Below are 10,000 nucleotides of genomic sequence, written 5' to 3' on the forward strand. Positions count from 1 at the left end.
CTTTAAACATGCAGACAGCAACTCACAGAACTGACTGTGTGTGTGAGAGGGCCGGTAGAACGGTTCTCTTCAGTGCTTCAGATCTTCAGTAATGGATCTAGCATCTGCTCACCGTGCCTTATAGTAGATCAAAGCATGCGTACGTAATCCTACAGCTGTTCCACTAAAGCTTCCCTCAACTGGGTGTGTAGAACTAATCTGAATCAGGCCCTGAGTGTGTTTTTATGTTCCCAATGTTTCTATTTTAGTACAGCTTTGTCCTACAAGCAGAAAGTTAAATCTGACACACACAAATACATAAATATATGCACAATTGTCCATATGTCTGGAAGCTAATGTCCACATGCTGACACTGACAAATGATAGGAGTGATAAAAAAATAAATATAAATATAAATATAAATAAATAAATACATCACTTTTTAAATGGAAAAATGTAATAGATATATTTTATTTTAGAGAGGGGGTTGCTCATAAAATTGAGTTGAAAGATGATTGGACGCCCCCACAAGTGAACTGTCTAATGACACTTGACTGACTATTGGATAAAGAAAAGCAACTGGCATTTTTTATTTTAGAATATGAGTTAAGTTTGAAACATATTTAAAACTTAATTCAATTTAAAATAAACAAAACAATTAAATTAATCAATACAATTTTAAACAAACAAATTAATACAAATAAAATTTAAATAAATAAAACATTTAAACATAAAAAATGTAAATAAATAAATCACTTTTTAATTGGACAGATTAATACACATATAATAATAATATGTTTATTTTATATAGCGCCTTTCAGAAAACTCAAGTTCGCTTTACAATAAAGTACAAATATACAAATATATGTTTATTAATCTGTCCATATAAAAAGTGATTTACTTATTTAATTTTTTATGTTTAAATTATTAAATTGATAACTTAATCCTTCATTTTATTTTATTTTCGTTTTATCTCTCCATACTGACATACTTGAGTGTTTTTTTTTTTGTCATAAGTCTTTCCAAGGCCAATTCTGAGTCAAGTCCAAGTATTATTCTGTCTCAAGTTGGAGTGAAATCTTAAATCCTGGTTAATAGTTGTGTATATGCTGCAGGTTAGTTTTATATAACTATATTATTTAGAGAGGTTTTCTTGTCAATTGAGCAATAATTGTCTAAAATACATTATTTGAGGTTTTACTTGGTTGTTTTACTTGGAAGGTCATTTGATTTTAACTTAATTTTTGAGTATAATGTTGCAACATTTGGAGAACATTCTTCTCCATGCAGACTTTGAGACTTTGGTTTGTTCACAAGGCTCTAATTTGAAGATCAGTTTAGTCAATGTTGTGATTTAAGAGATTGTGATTGCATTTCTGCATCTAATAAATGCTTTAAACCTAACCCAACCCAACCCTCACAAATCGATATTCACATGTTTCACTATATATGGGAGGACCTAAAACATGGACCTGAACTTTTCAAAAACTGCAAAAAAAAGAAAGAAAAAAAAAGCACTCTTTATGTTGTCATCCCAAGTACAAGCGGTGACATTTCCCACCGCCAGAGGGCGCGAGAAGCTCGTTTTCGTTGCTCCTGAACCGACTGAACACGGCGCGGTTCCCGTACACAGATCCCAAAACACTAAACAGGTGGTCATACACCGCCACACAGCGCCCGGCCGCCGCGATGAAACGGAACGGGTACCGATTGTAACTTCCAATAAGCCGTCAAGGTGGTGAACCAAAGATTATTAATGATCTGGGCATCAGAGCACCGGAGCCTTTGATCCCGAGTTTCCCTTGGATTCGGGAAGGTCTAAGGAGAGTTGGAACTATGAAAGTGACGGTGTGTTTTGGAAGAACTCGGGTCGTGGTTCCCTGCGGAGATGGCAACATTAAAGTGCACTGGCTCGTTCAGCAGGCCGCGATGCGGTACAGGAGAGCGATCGCTAAGGTGAGCTGCTGTTTCAGTGTATCATCTGATTGTGCTTTGGAAACATAGTTGCGCCGGTGAGGGCTGCAAATATGGCGGTGTAGAGACGGAGTAAGTGAGCGGGGGAAGGGATTGGGACAGTCCGGACACTTCAACTCCACCGAACAGGGGGAAAAAAACGGATTTATTCACAAGTTAATAAAGCTTTGTGCGTTTTTACCTTCTTCTAATGCGTTGGGGCGTCTTCTTTGTTCTTTATGTCTACAGTAGATTGCTAGAAACCAGTAATAGGGCAAATATGAAGTAGCCTAATATAAGAGAGTGCGAAGTTTACTCTCAGACGTTATTACCCTACTTTGGGACCCTTTAGAAATGACATTATTTACCAGGTTGCAATATCATGTACATTGACTTTTTGTTTACATGGCGGGTTGCTGCAGCTGACGCGTCCTTAAGCTATTTTTGATGAAAAAAAAATCGTCTTGAACTTTTCTCATAATGTGTATGAGTCCTGCGCTTTGTTTCAATGAGTTAATGAGAGCTGCTGCTGCTGCAGCTAGGCTAACAGTGATCACTGTGATATGACTTCTAAACATTTGGCACGTCTAAACCGAGTTACAGCATATTTACACTTACAGAGAGCGACGCGACAAAACCGCAACGCTGTTGTTGACGAATCAACAAAGCTGTCTGTGTAGCGCGAGAAAGAGCCCACTGTCCGCGCGCCTAGTTCTGGACGTTCAGCTTCGTTGATTAAACTGCAAGTTTAAAGAAAAAAAAGTTTGCGTCAGTGTGTCTCTGGGGCGTTTGAGGTTCTCTCTCTCTCTCTCTCTCTCTCTCTCTCTCTCTCTCTCTCTCTCTCTCTCTCTCTATATATATATATAGCCTCCTGGGACCCAGAAAAAAAAAGTTTTTTGAATTTAGTTTTTTTCCATGTCATCACACTGTTTAGATCACAATAAACAAATGGTAAAAAAACATTTTTGCAAAATAATATTTTATTCATAAGTTATGCTATGTCCTCTGTAGTGGACGCCAGGACTAAGTTGTTTAAAAAATAAAATGACATGAAATTATATGTATAGGCAAAAACAATGGGATTTTTTTTTTTTTCAATCACCAATAAATTTGGGGGTTTCAGGATTTTTTCAACCAAAATTTGTATAAAGATTATTCTCAACTATGTAATGAAAGAAATAACGGAATGAATTGATACACCATTTTACATTATACAATATGTGGGTAAAATGTCCATAAATTAATATTCCCATTCAATGCAATGTATATATAAACTGTATCTAATTTGCACATTAATGTGTTCTTGGAGCAACATTTAATGAAAAAAGAAGTGTAATAATTGGAGGAGTAATTGGCAACATTTTAATAATAATATCTAATATTTCATAGGAATATTGATGTATAATTTATTTCCATATTCACTTGTTGTGTCTCACAAAATGCCTTATAAACATGATTTAAGTCCTGGTGTCCTCTACAGTGGACACGTTTGAAATCAACGCCCTGTTCTGGAACAGAAAATATTTTTTTTATTTGAAACCCCTTAACATTTTCCTGAGATGTTGTTTTATGAAATACAATTTGAAAAGTAGTCCAATTTAAATTATAATTACAATATATTATCATATTTCCATAAGAATGCTACATTTGATCACTAAATTAATGTCAGACATTTTTAAAGACCAAGTAGAAGTTGTTTTCATGGTGAAACCTCCAAACATTTGGTATCTCTGAAAAGTCCTGAATGTGCTCTTTACAGGACACCCAGGTTGTGTCATGTGACATGTATGACGTCAGAGAAATTCACTAAAATATAATGTCCACTACAGTGGACAAAAGTCTATTCTTGGGTCCCAGGAGGATATACAGGGCTTAAAAATATCATACGTCTCTAGACATGTCATGTCAGACTAATAGAAAATGTTGTTTTACTCTACATAAGGGGTTGACCCCTCATGGGCGCTACCATGCTGAGATGGCGTGATTCTTTTTTTTTCTTTACAAACCGGTTAAAGGCAGGGTAGGCAATTTATTTTATAAACTCTTTTTGTTATACTGGTTGAAACTCTCCTCACATCCTGATAGCAATCAATAAGTGATCTAAATATTAAAACATGTACATATATCTTCTGTGGAAGTCTCAGGACCAAAAAAATATTCATCCAATCATTGCATTCGGTCCGAATGCAATGATACGCTGTCCAACCTGCCTGTCAACAAATGTATTTCCATTAGGGATGGGCATAATTAATCGACGATCGATAATTGATCGTTAAGAATTTCGTCGATCACGTTTCACGGTTCCGCTGTTTTAGAGCACCGCAGGGCATATCTTCATGTCTACCGAACGTCCAGTTTCACTGCCACAAGTTGATCTTCTTGTAATAAAGATCTCATCGAGGACAAACAAACTGTATTTTTGTATTTTCATTGCATTTTTAATTTATAAAAAGTTAAAGAAATAATGAATTTCAATATAAAAATATTAATGATTAATCGATAGTCGATCGTTAATTCTCCCGATGATCGACTAAGAAAATTTAATCGAATGCCCATCCCTAATTTCCATACCTCCCTGCACTCTGCTCGGCGGTCAGTCGCATCATCAGCGCTTTCCGTAAGGCTATCCAGAGTTGCAGACAGTCACCGAGCGCCACAAACAAACAGCAGCCACCTTTTACAGTTCCTTCTGAACCAAAACAACAAGCTTATGCTGTGTTCACGCCATGTCATAACCGTAATTACAAGATGGCAACACGTGACGTTCTACCTGGAGCTGTTCAAGCCCTCGGACCCGGATTTATGCGTTTCTTTGTCAACACCATCAACGCCGAAATAAATCTGCAAGTAGGATCTCTGTAAGTTTAAGTTCATTGTTATGGTAATGTTATGTGCTTAGTAGGGCTGTGGGATTAATCGTAATTGATTTTCGTTTTTTGCCTTCCAACGATTATGAAAACAAGATAATCGATGTGAAGCGATTATTGTGCCGCTCCTGCATTCCGTCAGCCAAATAAGTGAGTGTTGTAAAATGCAGTCTGTTGTTGCTAAAATGCAGTCTGTTGTTGCTAAACTGCGGGACGTGCTTGATATTAAACAGCGTTATTTAAAGCGCATTAAGCCACGAAAGAGATACTGTTCCCTAGGCGGCCTCCTGTGCGCGCGCTCTGAGACGGGGTGGAATGCGCATAGACGAAGTATACTATGAGCTTCAGATACAGTACAGGCCAAAAGTTTAGAAACATTACTATTTTTAATGTTTTTGAAAGAAGTTTCTTCTGCTCATCAAGCCTGCATTTATTTGATCAAAAATACAGAAAAATAATGTAATATTGTGATATATTATTACAATTTAAAATAATTGGTTTTCAATTTATTTCTGGTTTTCAAATTCAGCTTTGCATCTCAGAAATAAATGATAATTTAAAGTATAATAAATTGAAAACCAATTATTTTAAATTGTAATAATATATCACAATATTACTTTTTTTTTTTTCTGTATTTTTGATCAAATAAAGGCAGGCTTGATGAGCAGAAGAAACTTCTTTCAAAAACATTAAAAATAGTAATGTTTCTAAACTTTTGGGCGATTTCAGGCCCAAACATAAATGATCACATTCATCTAATCTTTCCTAACGCGTCAAAACCAAAAAAACGCGTCTCTGTAGGCAGCCTAGGCTCTGAGATCTGCACACAAAAACAGTTGGTCTCACCAACCACTCAAAACCAAAATAAATAGTGTTCCAACCAATCACAGACAGGGGGTTTGCATGCAGGACTCCGCGTGCAGCCGTGCACGAGCGCAAAACCTCACAACACCCACCCCTGTCAGATTTCAGAGCCTAGGCTGCCTACAGATACGCGTTTTTTTGACAGCATGCTTATGGGGCGGGCAGCTAGCGGATCGTTAGGAAAGATTAGATGAATGTGATCATTTATGTTTGAGCCTTTTTTGGGCCTGAAATCGCTGATACAACCTTTAAAAATAGTAATGTTTCCAAACTTTTGGCCTGTACTGTACGTGCCTAAACAGTCAAATACACACAAAATTATGTCAAAATGCCATCTTGACAAGTATTCTGTTAAACACAGTCAGTTTCGGAATGTTAAATAGTTGAGAAAGATAATGCATGTTGTGTAACAGTATATTGGATCCGTGCATAAACTCTTAAAGTGACAGCAGTCTAATATTCCTGCTGCTGTCTTGTTAATAAAATAACAAAAGACTAAGAAAATCACTCTCTGCTCTTGACTGAATTAGTTTTATAACTTTAATTCTAAGCATTAATATGTATTTAACTTCGTTGCGATTGAATCCAAGAATGTCTACAGTAGATGTGTGTCCGAGATGAAAATAGACGTTAACAGCTTGGACTTGTGTTTTGACCACCATTTGCACTAGTTGATCTCCCAGAATACCTCAAAGTCTGATTTGCTCCGGTGGGAAATCAGCATTCAAAATCAGCAGCACTTAGAGTAATAGCGTTCAATACGCAGCTTTTAAAGTTAAATGATCCGAGGCCTAGAGATTCAGCTCGATATACAAAGGACGAGCAGGAGTGAGAGAGACAAAAGCATGTTTGTTCACATGAATAAATAATTTTCTCCTTTAGTAGCGAATGAGCAGAATAGTTTACATGTGTTTACAGTGCTAGCCACCTGTGAGTGTGTTTGTGTGTGGTGAAAGATTCAGTTTTAAATGAAAGTTATTGCCACTTTGTTTGCTATTAAAGAGAACATTGCTGTTGTATATGGCTGTGATGATGACAGTTGTTATTATGATGTAGAGTTTTGTCATGATGATATAGAGTTTTATTGTAATGGAGCAGTTATTATAGTCTTATGGAGTGTTATTTTTATGGCAAATCTGATAATATGATGAAGTTAAGGATGGCCTGTCTAAGAAGTTTGAGCCAGTTGACCCAACTGTCAATTGTCCAGCGCTGAAAACGTAAACATTTGGAATTGTGATCTGTATATTAAACATTGTCGCTGATAAAAATGTCACCTAAGCTAAAGATAACTAGCTGGCTATATAGACCTTATGCGCCAGAGAAACGAGGGCGCCACCATCTTTAGAATATTGTCTTTTAACTTCCGTTTTTGCGGTCGCTCTGTATATTTCTATGGCGCTGCTGTCCAGGAGTAATTAGCTTTTGAAGTGGATTTACTTAATGTAAAGTTAACGGAAGTTTTCATAAGGGTTGTAATGTTTAAAGCAGATGACTTAACAAATGTCAGTCGACCAGGAAGATTTTAAAACGAGCTGTTCACTAATAAACACGCAAAATCGCTGTGAAAATACAGACCGGAAGTCAAAAGACAACGAGCACAGCGCTGAAAAGGGGCGGGGCTACATAAGGTCTATAGAGCTGGTAAGTCCCGCCCATCCGTAAAACCCCAAGTGGACCTCTAGGTTGAAAAATCGTCAATGCAAGTGAATGGGAGAAAATAATTATTTTCTGGTCCCGTTTGAATTGTGCCATGAATGTGAACATATGTTGTCTGTGAATTTTTTATATAATTTTTCATGTTACGAGTTTGACAGTATATTTTATGATTCTTTGGCTAGCAGTTGTGGAAAAGACATAACGACAAAGACTGCATGTCGCCTATGTGACGTCACCCCATAACACATTTTCCTCCACTTGTCAAATCACGGTGCTAATGCTGCGATAATCTATGGAGACAGATCGAGATGCCTGTGTGTTTTGTACCCAAATGTCAACATTCAAACCAAATCGTCTGTTCTTTCTTCAGATTCGCGTCGAAAGCAGCGAAGAGTTGTAGTCCACAAAGTGCTCTCACACAAAGTCTAACCGTATCAAACTTCTACCAGCTAAATTGTAGCATTCTTTACACGAAAAATTATATAAAAAATTCACAGACAACATATGTTCACATTCATGGCAAAATTCAAACGGGACCAGAAAATAATTATTTTCTCCCATTCACTTGCATTGATGATTTTTCAACCTAGAGGTCCAGTGGGGTTAGCGGAAGGGGCGGGACTTACCAGCTCTATAGAAGAGGCTTTGTCAAAAATAGCAAAAATTTCTGTAAGTCATAGAAGCATCAGTTAGAATGGTTCGAAAATGATAAATCGCTGTATTTTCCAGCCAAAATGCTTCATTTACTTCTGTCTTGAGGATACATTATAGCTCTACTAGGCTATAATTCCACCTAATATGGTTGAAATGGAAAACATTTTTTTATCATTTTGGTAACACTTTACAATCAGGTTTAATTTGTTAACATGAACTAACAATGAATGAACAATAATTCTATGACATTTATTAATCGTATTTAATGTTAATCTCAGCATTTACTAATATATTTTAAAAATCAAATGTTGTCTTTTCAAATAAATGCTGTAAAAAATATTGTTCATTTAATTTCATGTTAGTTATTGCATGACAGTTTTTCTCAGTCGCTTTGGTGCATTTCTCACATCACTATTTACATTTGCACAACAGTTAGTTCAACCTCCACAACATTTAGTCATTTGTGCACATCATAGTAGCAGTTTCTCATTCCTTCCAACAAATTGCAAATGCTTTTGGACATGCATCCATTGCTTTCATACAACTCTCTGCTGTTTTATAACATTATCATTTGCTTATGTCATGTCAGTCAAAATTAACTATACTTGTGAATGATGAATAGTCATTCCATATAAAACTAATAGTCCTCATTTCATTGCTTGAGTCATTACATACAAAAATGTTGAACTAGTTGTCAAAATCTGTCATTTAAAAAAACAACAACAACAAAAAAAATGCTGAAAAAGTCTCCTAAATTGAACAATTTGCAATTGAGCAAGAGATGATATTCGCTGGGATGTAGATGAAATTATGTGACCAGACAGAGAGGAACGTCTGGATGTGCATGAATGATTAGAGTCCTATGTATGTTGTATGTTCAGTTCCAATACAGTATATAGGCCTACTGCAATATTGTTTACAGTTGTGCACAGCTCTACCCAAAGGGAGTTTATGTTTGTTGTAAATAAGGGTGTATTTTTTCTTTTGCACAATGCTGTGAACAAATTAGAATTGCAAAGAGCATATGCAGTAAAAATGTGAAACATACATATTCAGTGTCTTGTACTCCGTTACCTCATACATACAGTAATGTGTAACTTTACTGTATTTTTCAAATGGCTGTGCAAATAGTATTTAGTGCTGTATTGAGCATTTTCAGGTAGTGTCACCAAGATCTGACTTTTATCATTGGAAAACATTTACAGAGTAAACTGTCATAATGAAAACATGACAAAGCCATTTGACTATCTTGTTCATAAACGATGGTGTCAGGACTTTTCATTTTGATGACACTGACACATTCATTGACATAAATACTTGCTTTTGAGGAATGAGCTATCCATTTTGAGCAAGTGACACGCTTTTGCAGGTTATCAACTAGGTTTTGCAGTTTGTACTAATTGTTTTGAGAACTGCATTAACTGTTGTGCAAATGTAAATAGTGTTATGAGAAATGCACCAAAGCGACTGAGAAAAACTGTAAGTAATGTTAACAAATGAGACCTTTTTTGTAATGTGTCATGGTCTCTATGATATGGTTTCAATATTTTATTTTGTAATTGTAATTTTTTAAGCTTGTTTTCTTTTTGTTAAACAGTCAAATATTAAATAAACTTTAAAAAAAGGTTAATATAAAAGTCATATTAGATCAGGTAAAATGTTGATGGGACAAGTACAAGTAAAACACATATAAAAATCCTTATTGTTGAGCGCCTGTGAGCCGTGGAGCGTTGTTATGATAATTAGCTGATATTATGTTGATTTGGAGTGTTGTTATTATGAGGGAAAACTAAAGTCAGTATGATGATGTGGCATGTTTGGGGTGTTGAGATCATTTAGCTGAAATTGTGATGGTTGTGTGGAGTGTCGTTGAGACAATGTTGCCGTTGTGTGATGTTGCTTTATTACAAGGAAGTGGAGTGCTGTTGTGATGTAGCTGATACGCTGGTGTCCATTTAGTAGTTTATCACAGGAAATGGAGTCATGTGAATAATTAAAAACGGTGTCTGTGCTCTGAGAGAGAA

The 10,000-nt window shown here is 36.0% G+C and overlaps 1 protein-coding gene across 2 annotated transcripts in view; it reads left to right on the plus strand.

Moving 5' to 3' along the window:
* The first annotated feature begins 1,592 nt into the window (after positions 1–1,592).
* Positions 1,593–10,000, plus strand: part of pard3ab (par-3 family cell polarity regulator alpha, b) — an 82,943-nt gene continuing 74,535 nt past the window's right edge. Inside the window, exon 1 of one of the 2 annotated variants that reach the window (XM_079875296.1) lies at positions 1,593–1,935. In XM_079875296.1, the coding sequence (XP_079731422.1) occupies positions 1,816–1,935 (120 nt within the window). In that variant the 5' untranslated portion in view covers positions 1,593–1,815. The remainder of the gene's footprint in view (positions 1,936–10,000) is intronic. The other variant, XM_079875297.1, reaches the window with a different exon arrangement.

Source organism: Squalius cephalus (genome assembly GCF_949319135.1).
Source record: "Squalius cephalus genome assembly, chromosome: 7".
Lineage (NCBI taxonomy): Eukaryota > Metazoa > Chordata > Actinopteri > Cypriniformes > Leuciscidae > Squalius > Squalius cephalus.